The following is an 18830-nucleotide window of genomic DNA, read 5'->3' as shown; positions in this document are numbered from 1 at the left end:
AGTAACCTAATAGGTTGCACACCCCCTTTTTTTTCCCCGCGAAATTCTCGTTGCAACGCAGTGCAATTCTCGTTAGCCGTCGCTATAAGGGGGAGCCGGTTACCTGTATTTACTCTCCCGTCGCTTTTGCCTTGATGCGCAGTCTGCACATGGTCGTTGATATTTGTTTACTTTGAAACATATGCCCGCAGACAGAACAATATGGAGCAGAACATCAGTGGAAAAAAATTCGCGCACCGTATTTAAACGCGGCCCAGAATATATATATGCAGCCCATTCATGAGTATGCGTCCTACACACTGCGCAATAAATCATTAGGCTATGCACCCTGGATAAAAAGACGTTAAATTTCTTCTCCCAAGCAGCGTTACACAAATTTTTCACGTCTGGTGCACGTATAAAGATGTATCAGCTCCTTGCACCCTTAATCCTTGACACGCTGGGATGAAGTATGAAATAACGACTGGTATATAGGGGAAGGGACACGCGCACGGGCAACAGAAAGATCGCTGGGAGACTTCCACGTAAGGGGCGACGCGAAGAGGAATTTAGGCGCATCAGTGCAGGATCACAAGATGGCCACCGGTCAGCGGGGAAGCCATCCCGGCCATGAAGCAGACTGCAGTGGAACCAGAGCTTGTTAGTGACGGCGCGGGAGTGTGTATCCACAGAGCTGCTATAAGCACCAAGTAGAAAGGATGCGGGTAATGAGAGAGAGAGAAAGGAATTTTAATGAGAGGAAAAGGTGGAGAGGTCGGCCGGTGGTAACATGGCCCTGGCCTGCTGCTCCACACAGGGGAAAGGGAAGGGGAAGAAAGGGAAAGTGCGAATGAAGGTTGATGATGGCATAATACAATGAGTTTCATGGGTGATGTCCACACACACAAAAACTCTGGCTGGCACTCCTATCGCAGTAAGTAGACGCACGTGAAACTATTTTCTTGAAACACACATCATGAAAACACAAACGTAAACCATGTAAACTGTGTATATCTTGTATGTAGTGCACAGGCGGTCACAGACGGGTATCCAGGCCTGTTTCACACAAAAACTTGAGCACTGCGGGTAATGGTACAATCAAGGACACAGCACCGGATGAAAACTTCCGGGAATCCAAGTGCGAAAAACGTAGGGCGAACGAAGCCAGGACCACCGCCGCCAGGCGAGGCCAAGCGAGCGGCAGCCCCGTTTGGGCGGGAACTAGGAACTGCGAGAGACACGTTAGTGCGACTCCAAAACTCGGAGTAGCATCCAGAGGCTTGAAATTTAACTGACCGTCAGGCCATTGGCTCCCAGATGTCCATTCTAACTTGTCACGTGCCCAAGTTCTCCTCATCCATTAGTCCATTCGCTTCCTTTTCCTCTCGCGAGCAGTAGTCTAGTTTATATGGAACGCATAAATAAGTAACTGGAACCGAGCTCCACATAACCTTATCCAGGAAAAATGACGACCTGCCTGTACAAGTCATATCTAATCGTGACACAAAAGTTCGACTCAAAACGACGCAAAATAGGCAGCAAAAGTGCGTGCTCCACATAAAAAAGCTGAAACGAGCTTCGTTCCAGGTGGGATATGTGGATCCCAGGTTTTAGCTGAATCTAATGTAGAACCAAAAAAGTATGCCAGGAACCGAGATTAGGAGCGTAGAGGAACGCACGCAGACCTGGAGGGAAAAATTCAAATGAACAGTTTACTGCGGCTAGCACGCGCTCACAAACACAAGAATTGGTAGATGGCGATAGCATCAAGCGCTCGAAGCGTCCTTTGCACCAATATATTCATAAATGTACTGTGCGACGTTAGTGCACGTTAAAGAACCCCAGGTGGTCGAAATTTCCGCAGCCCTTCACTACGGCATCCCTCATAGCCTGTGTTGCTTTGGGACGTTAAACCCCCATAAGGGGTTTCCCGTACATAAGGGCGGTGTGTCCCGTACATAAGGGCGGAAACAGAAATGAAATATCAAACTATCTGCCGATCTCTATATTGCCAGTGTTATCTAAAGTGTTTGAGGGAGTAATAAACGTTAGGCTCGAAAGCTTTTTTCATAAATACAATATTATCACTAGCTCGCAATATGGATTCAGGAAGAAAAAGTCTACAGAACAAGCATTGTTAACCATTAAAGAGAAAATAATTGATAATGTTGAATGTCGGAAATACACACTTGGTTTATTTCTTGACTTTCGAAAGGCCTTCGACTGCGTTCAGCATGACATTTTATTACAAAAACTGGCGGATTATGGAGTGCGTGGTATACCTCTTGACTTATTAAGAAGTTATTTGTATAACAGGCTACAGTATGTGCAAGTTCATGATTGCTCTTCCACTAGTATGATTATAAAACAAGGTGTTCCCCAAGGATCAATTCTGGGACCATTATTATTCATAATATATATTAATGACATAACTAATATTCCTGATTCACCCGATCTAATAATGTATGCTGATGACACAAATGCCTTTTTTGCAGAATGTTCTTTGCCTAGATTAGCAATAAGGGTCAATGATTATTTAAATAGGTTAGAGAATTGGTTAATGGCAAATAAACTTGGCCTGAATCTCACGAAAACCACATACATAATATTTAGACCCATCAACTCTACTGTGCAATGTGCTGTAGTTATGAAATACAAAAACAATATCATAGCACAAGTGTCCAACCACAAATTTCTAGGTGTTTGGTTCAATGAAAACCTTTCATGGAATGTGCAAGTTTCAAATTTAGTGAAAGATCTCAGTAAAACTGTAGGATGCCTTTACAAAATTACTAACTTAATACCAACTTGGCTCAAGATTTCATTGTATTATGCTCTTTTTTATTCCAAAATATCATACTGTATTCTTGTTTGGGGAACCACTGGATCCGGTAACTTTAATAGGTTGCTTGTTCTCCAGAAAAAAGCTCTAAGAGCCATTGAAGGCTATTATGGGAGACCGCGAGATATACCTACAGAACCATTATACAAAAAACATGCTATTCTACCAGTACAACAAATTTATTATTTTCGTTTACTGCAGTATATTCACCATAACAGATTGTATGCCACTCTACCTGACAGACCTGCCATAATGTACCATCTGAGAACACGAAAAAAACTTGTGCCCATCACTCGGACTAACTACGGGAAACAGAAATTAACTTTCCAGGTACCATTTGTCATCAACCAAACTTCACTAGAACGGGAATTCTCGTCATCAACTAAGGTATTTAAAAAATGTATAAAAAAATATTTGGAAGAGAATCCTGTTTAGTTTTTTGGCCTATACTTGCTATAATATATGTTTTTGACTGGTCTTTGCTTACATGAAAACGTCCTGCGGCATAAAATTTGTCAATTCATGCTTGTTTATGTCATATTGTTGTTATATTATTTGTTGTCATTGATGAATTTAATTCATGCTTGTTTATTCATATTGTTATTTTATTTTGGTGTGATTGATGTATTCAATTCATGCTTGTTTGTGTCATATTGTTGTTGTATTATTTAGTTTCTTTGTTTGTCCTGCATAGGCGCTAAAGGTGTGTGCTGCCGCCTGTATCGGGGAGCCAAGGCCTAGTCAGGCCTACCGTCTTTTGCTTTGGCTTCCCCTTTCATTTTTGAAAGAAAATAAACACCAAACCAAACCAAACCAAACCAAACCAAACCATGCCTTACAAAAAATTTTAGACAGTCCATAGAGTGTCTATAGACTTCTGTCTATAAAGTCTATAGACTGTCTGTAGACAAGTCTATAGGCAATACAAATGCCATAGACAGTCTATAGACAATCTATAGATTTATGGTCATACACTGTTAGTAGACTTTTGTCTGTAGACAGTCTATAGACTATGAATAGACAAAAAACAATATCTATGGGAAGTCAATAGCGTCTATAAGAAGCCTATAGACTGTCTATAGACCATTTTTATAATGAAGCCAAAAATGACTGGGAACAAGCGCCAACAAGCCTGCGAACAACACCGAATTCGTCCTAGCTGTCGCGAGTGATCACAGTCATCGCATGCAGAGCTACCTCTATGTTTCAAGCGATAAACGATAGCTCGCGGTAAAGTGGGAATTAAAAGCCCCCTTCCTGGAGGCACTGTATAAAAAAGGAAAATATAAGAAAGCTGTGCGTCAATGTGGAAAATGTGGAGTCGGGAATTGGACGGAAACTCGTTTGGCTGGGGACCATAATATTAAAACTTGAAAATATTTTCCCATTTTAAATTTCAAAAAATAATATATGACTTATCGGCAACGAAAGCCGGCGTCGGCGTTGACCAGCAGCAGTATTCCCGAAAATCCCCGAAGACGTCACTTGGTATTAAAGTTTCTTCCGAAGGGGCGCGGAATTGAGCCCAGGATTTTCATACTGCCAGGAAAGCACTCAACCCATGAGCCACAAAAATTTTCTTCGTGATTGGAATGACCACAAAATGGCGTAGCTTCTCTGCGAACAGAGGTGAACCTAGCATATGCGTTGCCTTACGACAGTGTGCTAAAGAGTAGGTGCGTCATTATAAAACAAGATGAAAGTTAAATAAAATAAAAGCTAAAATAATATAAAACCAACTATTTTGCATTTAAAGCACGTAAATAGTCATAAGTGCCCTCCGTAATTTTTTTTAACCAAGTTCTGGTCATACAGTACTAACTGGAACCCGGTACAGTTGTATAGTTAACGTTGGCATTTAATAAGTCTAATGCATGTTTCCTTATATAATTTTGACACTTCGGGCCATGCTTCTTTATCAGTGCGTTTTCTCAGCTGTTATTATACAAAGCACAAAAGATAAATGGCTATCAGCAGGCGTTGTTCTACAATAGCGTAATTATGACGCCACACGAACTGGATACCATTCAAAAGATTCATGGTAATCTGAACGTTGAGAAATATTAGGATATCCTCAAATGAGTTCTCCTTCCTTTTGTGTTGGATGATCGATTAGCTGATGATTTCCATGTTTTTCAGCACAATCGAAAGCACCACCCTGGTAGACAGAAACGACAGCTGTCCCTGCGTGCCATCGCACCTAGCTCTAATTCGTCTAGGACAAAAAAATGCGTCCATAAGAAAAATTACCGGCGAAGGTATTTTAATTTGCTAATGCACGAACCATTTGTGAGGCAACTGTTGAGAAGCTTGTGTCATGTCCGCTTTAGTAGATGCAGACAAAAGCCGTTCTAAGCGCCCTCCGTTCTCTGCGAACGCGCTACACGAATATGCTGCAGATTTGGTCGAATGCATTCACCGGCATGCTCTCTCGGACATCACTTTTGACTGCGAGGCAGTTGTGAAATATTGTCACGACCAGAGAGGCCGTGGAGAAAGGCGTCGGGAAGAACCCGAGACTGCCCTAGTAGCACAGATTGCTGCTGGAACATTGCAGCAATGTTACCTATTTAGGCTGCATTAACGTGGCTAGTGTCCTCCTTTGGCAATATCAAGACAACATACGTGAAAAACATGGCTGCTACATTTCCCACGATGTTGTGTCCACATATGTACAACATTGCTGCAACGTTGCCACAATGTTTCATAACATCATATGTAACATGCTTGAAAATTTTAGCAACCCTGCACAAGCATGCAGGCCTGCCAATTGGTAATCTTCAAAACATATCATAACGCTTTTCGAGGACCAACGAGAGCGACCGGCACTTGAGCTCCACAATACAGTACTCATACACTTACCTCCGAGCGGATAACATAGAGTCAAGCTTATATAGCCGTTCCTGAAGGGTGTCCCAAGGGTGACAGTGGCGAATAGGTAATAAACAAAGCTTTGCGACATATTAATCGAGCTGTGCATGCAATTTATAGCAGGCGCAACAGAAGAGGTTCAGTTGCAAAGTACTGCTAGTTGAAAAACATGTTTACTGTAGCAACAGTCGGAAAACTTCTGGAACTCTGTGCTTGAAATATATTTGTAGTGTTGCTTTATTGTTATGATTCAAGCATTATAATAACGTTCATCAGGCTGTATTGCCTCAACGTTGCTTCTCGATGTTGTTCCAAAGATGGCAGATGGTATGTTATCCTAACGAATTTCTGAACATTTGGCTGCAATGTTAGCAGAGAGTGTCATCCAGACCGACTTATGGGCATGTTGCTGTAACGTTGGAGTATGTTTCACAACATTATAAAACATTGGCGACATTGTCATAACGTTCTGGCGACATTTTGTGTTACTAGGGTGGGAGCATTCTTTTAATTGCAGCGCCAGGTTCCAGGACACCGAACAGAACAAGCGCGCCTCGAGAGTCCACCGCCGCTTCGTCGTTGTCTTCGACTCAGCGCGGAGGCCGCCCGGCGCGTTAGGCGCGTGGCAATATTGTAAGATGCCCTTATGAACATATTGATAGGAATGGTCTTACCTGTCGAGTTAGAGCGAAATTCTGCTTTCAAGGTTCGTCCTGCGGTCGTAGACAGAAGTTGAGGCTGCCATGGATAACCGATGGGGTGCGTTCTTGACCATAAATATCAGAAAAATTGGCATATGATTACGATAGTGGGTAATGCAAAATTTGAGCGCAAGTACTCACACGACACCTGCCACCGCTGGCAGGTGGCGTGTTAAGCTGTTAGCCGCCCTCCGGGATCTTCCCGTGGCAGCCACCTTCCGCTTGCCCAATAAAGCCCTCACGAGGGAGGAAGCAGTCGGCTGGCGTAGGCTACAAACTCCTTCCCCAACTTGTACATCTATAAAAAGATGTCACCAACACAATACAGAGCAAACTGCCCCTGGTGCGGCGACACACCCACACTATACCACATCACATGGGAGTGCGAACGAAATAAAGCATTCCACCAACACGAATTCCCGAGTGCGGAGCAATGGGAGAGCCGGCTCAGCAGCGAGCTCGCGGCCCAAAGGGCCTTAGTGCGGCACGCTACTGATGCAGCGCGACTCAGTGGAGCCCTGGACTAGGGGCCCAACCTTGCTGAAGAGAAGCCTCAAGTCGCCGGCGCCACGAAAGACGACGGAGGCTTCGAATCCGCGAATCTCTTAAAAGATCTCAATAAAAGTTTTCTACTACTACTACTACTTCCTCCGCTCTCACCGTGGCAGGTGGCGTTTCGCCCTGGTACTGCCAGCCACGGTTGTCAGGCGACGATTTACACCCACTACGACGTGGAATACAGGAACTAGCGCCGAAGAGCTGCGCTCTAAAAATACAAGCCTGCCAAGGGGGTGGGGGGCATCAGCGGATATTTATTCAGAACTACTGTCGATCCCCTGCGGCATTTTAAGGCTATAGCTTTACTAGCCCAAGAAGTACTTTGGTTTGGTCTAAATGGTTCATAGCTGTAGTTGGTGTCAGGACGGCGCGAAAGGAACAAGGACGAGGAACAAGTTCCGCCTGTCCTGTTGTGTTCTTGTGCCTCTCCCCTTACTAGCCCCATTACGAGAAAAGTGTGTTAGTGTGTGTACACCCAGATGGTGCAGATAATCCGAGCGATGGCAAGAAAAATAGGGTGACGTCATCAAGCGGCCGGAGGACGCACACAGCAAGCCGAGCGGCACATTTTCAGAGAGCCATATACATTTGGTTCATCTTATGTATACCCGCCACTGGTAGACCTCAATGTGGCGCCAGTTTTCCTGACTACAATCGTACTATAGCTGTGAGCAACCGCTTGTCGTTCCGGGTGGTGCCATGCCATCTCTCTCTGAATGTGGCTCACATGTGCTAGTCCAGTTAGACGCTAGCTTGCGACAGGTATTCGAACTGACGACACATGCACCTTCAATAGTATTCCTTTCCACTTGACCTCTTCCCTTAAGGCGCGGTTGAGGTGTCCACAGAGTTGTGAGACACTGCGCCATTTCCTTTCCTCAAAAACAACTTTTCGTATTTAAATTGTACGGAACCGGTCGCCGTACACCCTTGAGGGAGGCGTCACACGAATTCCGTTCCATATAGCGTACGTTTCTTAGTCAGGCTGGAGGCTAGCTCGCGACAGGCATTCAAACCGAGTGTCCGACTGTTTCACTCGGATGTTTGTGGATTCTGCGTTTGTGGAATCAGCGTTGAGAGGCTCGTCTTCGCTTATTTCTCAGTGCGCAACCTACGTCCAGGTCGAACGCCCACGATGACACACTGACGCCTTCGTCTTCGCAGCACGTAAGCAGCCTTAAGGGCTCTCGGGATATTTTACAGGCAGCCCACAAAACACATACATAAATGTTGGACAATATTGGAACGAATGTTTAACAGCAAAAACAATAATTTGTAAGCGAAGCAAAAATGCGGCAAGACAAGCGAAAAAAGATAACGTTCAAATGTGCGTTAAAAACCGCAATGAAGCGTTTTTTGATAAGAAAATGCAATATCGATAACGACTAATGAAACTGTTGACACATATCAGTAAAAGATTACAGAGAAAGGACATTGCACCGAAAGAAGAGTTTTATGGGTTTATGGGGGTTTAACATCCCAAAGCGACTCCAGCTATGAGGGACGCCGTAGCCCCGTAAATTTCGACCACCTGGAGGTCTTTAACGTGCACCGACATCGCACAGTACACAGGCCTCTAGAATTAGTAAAGAAGAATTTAGAACGATTTCTAAGTCATTATCATTGGTGAGGGCTTCTTTGGGTTTCAAAGTCACAGCTGAGGACTTTGCGGACATAAAAATCAGGCTTTTTTGTAGCAAGAAATTCTTCACTAGTTTAACAAAATTCATCCGGTGTAGAACTGTGTGTAAATGAATTTTCCAAGTTGTTCCATTCCCTAATTACAAGTGGAAAATGTGAGTGTTTAAGGCGTTCACAATAGCACGTAAATTGATTTAAAGTCAAAGAATGTTTATTGCATGTAGGTCTTGTATCAGCAATAGCGGTATATTTTGATGTATCTATATTAAAACAGTGAAGCAATATTTGGTATAAAGATTTCAGGGGGTAGTTATTTTATATCTATTAAATCTGCTGCCTTCTTTTGCATTTCTTCTAGTCCGTTTTTTAGTTGAATGGATATTGTTGGGCACAATTTTACGCGTTAAAAAATTGCGTTCAAAGAACTTCTCGTTAAAAAGCTACCTTGTCCACAATATCCGGGTATGCTGCACATAGTTATCTATGGCGGCACTGCCATAATGAAGCCGCGTGTAAAGAGTGTATTCAAGAGCGATTAGATTTGCTTGTCTTTAACTGAGCCAGCCTGAGGCTTGGCAATTCCTCACCCCTTCAAAGTGACTCTTGTTATCAGCATTCCAAGACAATTTTCTTGAGCGGTGAGAAGGCTGCCGCCAACTATCATTTATTCCAAGTCGCTCAAAACATTTTTTCCCGCTTATCTTTGCTGGCAGCTTTCGCTAATCTGCAGTCAAGCGCAATTGACGCTGGAACGATTCTTGCATACCGCTGCTGCTCTGGCGCCGAAATGCGCCAAAGCTAGTCAGTCAATATCATTTGCGGTGTGTGAGCACCATCCTTTTAACGTCACAGAAAACAAGTCACCGGTCACAACCGCTATTACTTCACCTTACATGGAACCGAGGTCTGTGATCATTTACAGCCCATGAAAAGTAGCTGAACACTTACACAGAAGCAATTGTTCCCTTTTGCGTTATTTTTCATCCACCATTTTTAAGCACATCTCAAGTATATACGGACGAGAATGAGCTTACGCGTCTTGCTGCATCTACCAGGTGTTTCAGGGAAGATAAGTAACCTTCAAAAGCAGGCATTTTGGCGTAAAATATGACTTTTGCGGCATAGTATTACCGGTATTGGCGGACATAGGAAAGCCCGTGAATCGTTTTTAGTACGCTGGTTAACTAATTTTTAATAATTAACTTTTAACTATCATAGCTAGGCAACTGGTTGCAATTAGATATTTATAGCCCGTCGTTAGTAATACACATCAGGTTTTAGAATTTCTAAAACGCGATTATCCTCGGCACTGTGGCTCGAAAAAATATGGCTGCATCGTGCCGAAATGCATGCAGATTCTAAAAGCATGCAGGGAAAGCAATGTTTCCAGTGAGCGCAACTAGTAAAAAAAAAACAAATTTTGTCGACACACACTGCCAACAGTAATCGCGTTTTCTAAATTCTAAAAATCGATATACCTATCACTAACGACCGGCTACAAATCTCTAATTGCAACTAGGCGCCCAACTTTACTTGTTAAAAAAATTGAACAATAAGTTAATCAGCTTATTAAGAAAAAAAAACTTTAAAATCGAGATTTCAGGAAAATAAATGGCGCAGCAATTGTCTCAAATATCTTGGTGGACACCCGAACCACGCCGAAAGGGAAGGGAGGAAGGTGGAGTGAACGAAGAAAGAAAAGGAGGTGATGCAGTGGAGTTCTGAGGAATACTTTCTGCCACCTAGGTATGTAACTTTTAAGACGATTCACTAGTTGTTTTCTGGTGTACGCCAACACAAGTAATACTATACTGAAAAGAAACCATAACTTTACCTTAAAAAACCTATTTTAAAAAATTACTTAGCCTTCCCTCAAACATCTGGTATAGTCTCTTGCAGTAGATACGTTTCATCCGCAGTTGTTTTTCGAGGTTTCCTTCTGGATTTTCTACCGACTTCCTTGCGAACACATCAGTAGCGACAGCGAAGAGTACCTCGCTGTACGCGCCGGAGCGAAGTGTGTTGCTTTAACAAACGAAGGCCTTGCGCACCACCTCGAAGTCACACAAATCGCCGCTCTTCGCTGTCGTCCGCGCTATGAGGGCACTAAGTCCAGGCTCACTGAAAGTGGCTCTACGAGGCTACTTAGTTTAAGCAAACATCAGAAGCCGCTCGACCCGCAACCCCTGAAAGTCCAACAGCGGAGGCACATCTACGACCAGCAATAAGGCATTGCTAGTTATGCAGTGTTATGGAATACGCGGCGTTCCTTTAACCCTATTTGCTAGCTACCTTGACAACCGATCTCAAACAACTATCATTAACGGTATTTCATCTGGGATCGGTCAGATTGAGTCTGGTGTGCCACAGGGCTCCGTTCTAGGACCAACGTTGTTCTTATTATATATTAATGATATCGTCAACCTTCGTCCAGCAGACAACATTATAATTTATGCAGACGATACTAACGTATTTTTTTCAGGGCAAGATAGTAATATTTTGCAAGCAGCCTCCAATAGTTGGTTATCCCAATTGTCTGTTTGGTTAAAATCAAATAGGTTAGAACTTAATGTCAGGAAAACAAAGTACATGCTGTTTAGAGCCAAAAATAAGGAAGTTCCGAACAACTTCCAAATTCACTTCGAACAAGCTCCTATAACTCGTGTCAGCTCTACAATGTTCCTTGGAGTCATTTTTGAAGAACATTTACTCTGGACAGATCATGTAAACTACGTTTGCACTAAAATGGCTCGCTCTGTTGGTATCCTAAATAAATTTCGCACAATACTGCCTCGAAAATTCAAACTACAAATTTATTTCTCTGTAGTCTTTTCGCATGTACAATATTGTTTGTTGATCTGGGGAACGACTACCTCAACCAATCTTGTGAAAGTACTTACTTTACAAAAAAGAGCTGTACGAGCGATTGATAATTTACATTACAGTGAGAGCACGGGTCCTTCCTTCCTCAACCATAGACTGCTAACCATCACGGCGGCTTACCACAAGAAGCTTGCTGTTTATATCAGAAACCTTATGAAAGGAAACTGGCAGACTTTCGAGAGCACATACTTAATTGCCCAAACAGCATACAGTCTTAGGCACCCTCAATACCATGCATCAAAATCCCGTACAAACTATGGGTTCCAAAAACTAACTCACATAATTCCTCATACATTAAACACCTATCCATATTGAACAGAATTGTCACTACAAAATATGTCCGAGGTCAGATTTAGGAAAACTGTTCATGAATGTTTTTGTTATAGCTAGTTGTGGTGTGTTTTTACCTAATCAGTTTTTGTCTTTGTTATGTTTTGATCTTAGTTTTGTTGTGCTTAGCTCTATGCATGCCTGATCTCTGTTTCGTTGTCAATATATCCGCTGTTTTTCTAGTTTCTGTTACTTATGGAAACTTTGTACCATTGCCAAGTGCCACTTTGTTTTTTTGTTTTTTACATGGGGAGGGCAGGCCTCTGTCAGGCGCTACTAGGCGCCTTTAGCTTGCTCTCCCTTGTTTGCAGTCTCTGTACTGGCCAAACAAAACCAATAAATGAAATGAAATGAAATAATCGCTCTCAACCATGCCTCAATATAGCCTAACGCTTATCCCCGTCAACTTCTAGCGCGCACTATATACAGAAATAAAATAGTGTTCCTCAGGGGTAAAATCAGACCCAAAGACCTACATTTTGTTCCCTGCTCCATGAATATAGTTCCGTCTACTAACGAACTCCTTCCATGCAATACATAGACGTCCGTTAGCCGCAAGAAAGGACGCCACCCGCAGCAGTCACAAAAAAAAAACGCTTTGTTTACTCGATCTGGCTTCGCGCAATTTTATTCAAGCGGAAAGCAGGGCTGCCGATGTGGTGTTTTTTCCAAATTGATGCACTAGAGGCTACTAGGCTTAGCTAGGCGCTGTCCATAAGTCTTGGCAACGGTCTGTTCTTCAAAGAGTGGTGCACTCCACCGTCGTGTCCGCGTTCTGTGTCACCCACGGGTGGGCAAGAACTTGTTCCAGTTCAATCCGATTCTCCGCTCGCAGCTGCAGCAGCTGCGCAAGAAAGAAGAAAATGTTAGTCGTTGGCATGTTTAAACATATTTCTCTCTCTCCCAACCTCCCTTACCCTACAACGTTCTACTATCTGTATCCCTGTCTGTTTTCTATCAATCTATATCTATGACTATCTATCTTACATTTTTTATACCCACTGTTCCGTCAATGAAAAGCGAAAAAAAAATCCCTCAGCCTAACCGCCCGCTTTTTAGGGCTCGAACTTTGCATAACGGTGGCATTTGGCGGTAAATTTTGTTTTATGTTACATTTTGATGGAGTAATGGGGTTTTGATTCGGTTAAAATTGATATGAAATCATCGTATGTGGCGACGGCGCGCCAAATTCAGGGGGGCACTTTGTCGACCTAAAGGGCGGTGAGTCGGAAGCCTTAAGCGTGGTGTTGCTGCTTGTGTCACTGATGTGTGGTTAAGATGTTAAGCTTCGCCTCTAAGACTGGAACGCGACAGCGTCTTGCAACGCTGCCAGAGTCTGCAGAACGCTATCGCTCGTTCGGCTGTACGCATTGCTCGTCGGTAAACCGGTTTTTGAGGAAAGGAAATGTATCTGTCTAGCATGTCTCTGTAGACACATGAACCTCGCTGTAAAGGAAGGGAGAAAGATGGGAGTAAACGAAGACACCGTATTCACTAGACGCGCCCTTGTTCATTCCAAATCGTCGAGCTGGCATGGAGGCGTGGTTAGCGTGCTTGTCTCGCACTCCGGAGACGCTGGTTCGATTCCCCAACTCGACCAATTTCCTACTCGCTTTTATTTATTTTTCTGGTCTGACTATAAAGGTTAATTAGGCTATTTGGTTAATTAACTAATTGACTAAGCTCAGTCACACTTACTTGGAGCATCACTATACGATCCCCTTAATTGGTTGCATGGTCACTAGCCAAAGTACAATAGGCCCCGTTTAAAATTCGCGCACTGGGACGTCACGATCATTTTGACCAATTGAAAAGCGTGTCATTTCTGTCGTTAACAACTGCTTACAACGATGAGTCATTAAAGGTTTCCGCCTTAAAACCTTCGAGCTTTCGCCGTAATGATGCCGGTCGCACCATCATGCGCCCTCCAGCCGAACGAGCACTCTACCGTGCAGGGAGGCTGCGGAAAAACTCATGGCGAGAAGCGCAAGGTGCGGGGTGGGATGCATTTGCATGAAACAGCATTTTCTGCACCCAATTTTGATAAATTAGCCAAGAAAGCACTTTCAAACAAACCGCGCAGCTGCATCCACCAATCTTGGGCTTCGCCGCAGCCTAGCACTCGTTCCTCCGACGGGCACAGATGGCGCTACGGGTACGACCGGTGCGAAAGCTTGCCGTTTCGGTCAGCCGTCACCGCAGACGATAGAGATTTTCTATTAATGCTGACCGAATTAGCCGAGCACCCCACCTAAACGAAGTGTAAAACAAAACTGACTGCCAAATGGCACTTTTTGTGCGAAACTGAAGCCCGAACAAGCAAGCGGTAAGGCCGAGATAATTTTTGTCGATTTTCTCTCGACAGAACAGTCGGTATATCTCTCTATATTTCCCTATGTCTACCAATACCTGTCACTATCTATCTATACCTATCTATATCTCTCTATGTCTGTCTATAAAGAGATATCTATCCAGCTTTCTCTGTCTATCAAACAACGAATATCCCTCTAATGCATAAGCGCGGATGAGGCAAAGATAGATTGCGAAATTCGCTCTTTCTGAATAGAGCAAGGTACTAGGCACCAGTCTATCGCACTGCAATAGTCCCAACTTAGCCGAAGAAAGGTGCGACATTAGTACGGAGGGAGCAAACTGGGTGTTTCAAGTTATTCAATACAGATTTTTCTTTGAAAGCCCACAAAAAAATACGACGGTGCGGTCTGTGCCTTTAAATTAGCGCGCAAGGTGGACAATTATTTCCACGACAGAGACCAATAAAAATATTATGTGAAATCTACTAATCGACTGTTTAATGTGCGTGCGTGCGCGCACGCGCGCACGTTTGCTGCTCTGCACGTTCATCCGGGGATTTCGTCCTTCGCCTTTTCGTTCTGACACACACACACACACACACACACACACACGCACACACACGCACCAACACGCACGCGCGCGCGCACGTACGCACGCAGGCGTGTGTGCGTGTGTGTGTGTGTGTGTGTGTGTGTGTGTGTGTGTGTGTGTGTGTGTGTGTGTGTGTGTGTGTGTGTGTGTGTGTGTGTGTGTGTGTGTGTGTGTGTGTGTGTGTGTGTCAGAAAGAAAAGGCGAAGGACGAAATCCCCGGAAGAACGTGCAGAGCAGCAAACGCTAAATCATGGACGAAGCCAGTCCTCTGACAGATTCCCAGGCCGAAAGACGCGCACGGCGAGCTCAACAGCAACGCGAAAAGAAGAACGCCAACGTAAGTGAACCGATCCAGTGGATGTAGGGAGGCGGCAAACAGAAGCAGTGCGGCCGAGACCATGTAACCTTGCTAAACGGGATGCGCAAACAGATCAAGAGAGCACATGCAGATGTCAAACTTTACAGGCGAGGAACGACTGCAAGAACATTTGGGTTCAACTAGAATTTTCAAGCCAAAGAGCAGCTAAACAGAGAGAAACTGAGCTAAACAAGAGCATACGTACTAGCGCACCTAAGTCGCAGTAACATCACTTTTGTTTTAGGGCGCAACAACGTTTGTGAAACTGGAGACTTTGAACATCGAAGGTGAGGCAAGTTTATAATATTTCTCAATCTGCATCGTGGTTCGAAATATCGAATTCGTTAAATAGGCTTTCGATAGCTCGCTAGGTTGGCTTTGCCGCATTGCACATTTGCGTCCCTGTGCGTGGTATCATCACGGGATTCACGTCAAAATCTTTTACTTCACAAAAGACGTAAACTGCGTCGGTATTTGATTCATCAACGACATTTTACCAGTGTGCAAGGTGAGAAAGCCAACTTGCGGAGTTTTCATATTTTTTTTTGTGGGGGGCGTTCGCTACCGCGAACCCCAATGCCTTTTCTGAAATTTTAACACCAGCGCTCGCCATCGATTTATATGGCCTTGCACTTGGGAAGTTAGATATGGCGCCTTTCATTCGATGAGAAGAAAGTTGATTAGATAATTTTATTCAATAGTAGTCCTCGCTGCCCACTTTCGCCTAAATAATCTCCGCCCTACCGCGCAATCAACCTATACAGACTGCACTGTAGTAGCTTTCACGGCTTTTAAAAGTAAACGATACTCAAGAATTTCAAACACCCGGCATACCTATAGTGGGGACACTGCAACAAGCAGTGCATGCATGCTTCGCTGAGAGGCATGCATGCAGCCTGTAGCTACCATCCATGCACCACTTGATGCAACCTATACTGCTCACCTTTCGGATGACATCACGAGCAGGGGCGCCAACATGCTGAGGGAAAGCAATGTTTGCCCTCCTGATTAACGCCCGCGTCTGGTGTTCGGACGGGGTCTCGAACGGTGCGCATCCAACGAGGAGCTCATAAGTGAGGACTCCTAGGCACCAGTGATCAACTTTTTTGTCGTAGGATCCTCCAGCAACAATCTCGGGGGCCAAGTAGTCTAACGTTCCACATATGGTCTTCCTCCTGCAAGCAGCACTGCAAGTTTCGACATGTGAATACATGCCTCACGCACAAAGAGGCAGTCACCCACTGGCTATTGCTAGCCATGTGCCTCAACCTACAACCAGTTAGCTACTGCTTGGACGTGGCTTTGCAGCCTCTTTGCTGCCACTGATCATCGCAAGAAGACTGAAAGCAGCTCAAGCCCTTCCTGGTTTCTCGTTGCCTCATCAAGAGTCGCGACGCGACAGCAGACGGGGTGACAGCGTGAAATAACTGCACGCAGGCAAACTGTACGAAGAAGTCCTTATGAGAAGTAATTAATCCATGCCGTCACTTCTTTATGAAAAGATTATTCCCCTTTTCCAAACACTTTGTTAGCCAAACTTTCTTTCGTGACCTAAATAACTGGATTTGTAGTCTGATCCCGCAAAGCAGCTGTCTGCACAGCGTTGGTAAAATTTTGGGAGAAACCTGAAAGGTGGAGTTATTAATCAATTCCACTTCTAGTTATTGATCAATTCGCTCTCCCTCTACCATGTGCTAGCCGTTCCGGTCAGCTCAGTTGGTAGAGTGACTGCTCCGGTGAAGCGGTAATCCCGGGCTCGAACCCCGGACCAGGAAGAATGTTTCTTTAACTACTAAGTTTCTGAAGAAGATGAATAGCTTTCCTTTGTAGCCGTATGGCTGCGCTTAGGTGGATACCAATGAGTAATTTGCTCCCTTATGTCTGCACAGCATGCCACGGGAATATAACCAAAAGAGCACTAGGGCACTGTCAACATACCAGTCGTGTGCCCCTGCACACGACTGGTAATGCAGCAAAAGTTCTCCGGCGTACCTACCTCTCGTCAGGAGCCTGCACTGCCCATCCGAAGTCTGCAATTTTGATCTCTCCATTGAATCCTAGAAGGAGGTTCTCCGGCTTGATGTCGCGGTGGATGACACCATGGCCGTGGCAAAACGTGAGCGCCTGACAGAGTTGGTAAATATACTGCAAGAGGGGTGCCTTGTAAGCAACATGAACAGCGAGATTCGCAGCGCGACAGTGAAGCTGTTCTAGCAAAAACTCAAAAGAATGCAAATCATCACCTGAAACACGCAGCCCTATTTGTTTAGAGCAATGGCAAGACGTCACTTCCTGACCGGGCTACTGAAAATTCGACATGACTTTTTAGTGCCTTTCTGTGCTGAAGCTCAGGAACAGTCCAGTCACGAAGCCATATCACCGAAATATGGAGCCACTGCTCATGCCTGACAACGACACGTTGGTAATCTTGGGCTGCTTTCTGTGCTTAATTCTTAATCTCAAAGAGTATTGCTCGTGCAGCATACAAGAAACGTTTTGCGGGCCTGAAATCCTCGGTAGCTTGCAAAAAATGTGGTCACTAAATGCCCCTTAAAAATGCGCCAACTAATGACTCTCTCAGGCACCAAGTGTATGCATCATTCCATCGTTCGTTTCAATACATGGAAAGAAGAACTCGCAATCGAATTCTACCCCGTTTCAGCACAAGATTGAAAGGCACATCTGAGTATACCGCACATAAAGAAAGACAGCTAGCTGCCTTGTTAGCGCCACTAATTCTGCTGCGACACATATCCCTCCCCTGGTCCCACTTTCTTATGTCCCCACTTTTGCTCTCATTCATTCTGTAGTGTTTGGCTACGGACGGAATGCATTCCCAAGATTTCACTGCCTTCTGAGCCATTTCTTGCAGCAAATGTGCCTCATTCTTGGCCACTCGATCATGCCCTTGTCTCGCATGTCTTGCACTCTGGTCACGATGTTTTGGCCGCTGCTTCAGGTATTTGGCGTAATCTTTGGAAACGTTTGGTGCAGCATGTGTCCTGTTTAAGAACAGATATTGACTATACCAATGCATTCACCGTACCCCGTCAAAAATTCCCCCCGACTTCAAACTGACGCTTTCGTCGCGTCAGCATCACATGTGTAGCACGATCGAACTCGGTGAAAATCCCACTAGATCCCCGTCGAGTTCCAGTTTCCGCGATCCGACTGCATACGCTTTTTGCCTTGCTTTGTGCTTGCATTATTTAATGCAAGCTCTCTTCGGAAACACCTATAGAGCACGTCTGACTTATCGCAGGTTAAAATGTTATCCCCCCTAAAAATCACATATTCGAAGCTAACCACATGTCCATGAATGCACAACGGCTTAGTAAACGGGACATAGAAGTTAAACAACCTCACACACTTCGAAGACAGAAAAGCCGAACATGTAGAATGGCTGTGGGTATATTTGAGCGTCAAAAGTTACAAAACGAAGCTCCCCCCATACCTTTAGTCATCCTTGAGGAAAAAAGTAATGCCAATAGCTATATTAGACTATTAAGGGGGCACGCCGCTTCCAAGGCTACCTGGACAGTAAAATCGCAATTCGCGACGTCTCGAGAGCTCTCCCTCTCTGGCTGATATGGTCACTATGGCCCACTGGGCGAAAGGGCTGTAACGTAGCGGTAGCGCAGGCAGACCAGAAGACTTGAAAGGATGTCGTACGCCAAAAAAGGACGAAACAGGAAGGAAACACAGAACAGGAAAGAGGCGCATGTGTTTTCTGTGTTTCCTTCCTGCTTCGTCCTTTTTTGGC

At 44.5% G+C, this 18830-nt stretch overlaps 1 protein-coding gene across 1 annotated transcript; it reads right to left on the bottom strand.

Moving 5' to 3' along the window:
- Positions 1-12495: 12495 nt before the first annotated feature.
- LOC149354563 (aurora kinase C-like) lies at positions 12496-16530 on the bottom strand. Its single transcript, XM_089577522.1, has 2 exons — positions 16011-16530; positions 12496-12649 (listed from the first exon to the last, which is right to left on the bottom strand). Exons 1-2 carry the CDS (start codon positions 16278-16280, stop codon positions 12545-12547), a joined length of 375 nt encoding a protein of 124 aa, XP_089433648.1. The 5' UTR covers positions 16281-16530; the 3' UTR covers positions 12496-12544.
- Positions 16531-18830: the final 2300 nt, after the last annotated feature.

The sequence above is a fragment of the Amblyomma mixtum genome, chromosome 3 (genome assembly GCF_055824585.1).
Source record: "Amblyomma mixtum isolate Tamu chromosome 3, ASM5582458v1, whole genome shotgun sequence".
In the NCBI taxonomy this organism is placed as follows: domain Eukaryota; kingdom Metazoa; phylum Arthropoda; class Arachnida; order Ixodida; family Ixodidae; genus Amblyomma; species Amblyomma mixtum.
The sequence above is the reverse complement of the archived record's forward strand: the minus strand, read 5'-3'. Positions and strand labels throughout refer to the sequence as shown.

What these genes read in the sequence shown, in the direction of transcription:
- LOC149354563 (XM_089577522.1), bottom strand. Translation starts at nt 16,280, where the DNA reads ATGTATTCACATGTCGAAACTTGCAGTGCTGCTTGCAGGAGGAAGACC. An exon ending in CTCGTGATGTCATCCGAAAG is followed by an intron (nt 12,650 to 16,010) that starts GTGAGCAGTATA and finishes TTTCTTGCGCAG; the next exon opens with CTGCTGCAGCTGCGAGCGGA.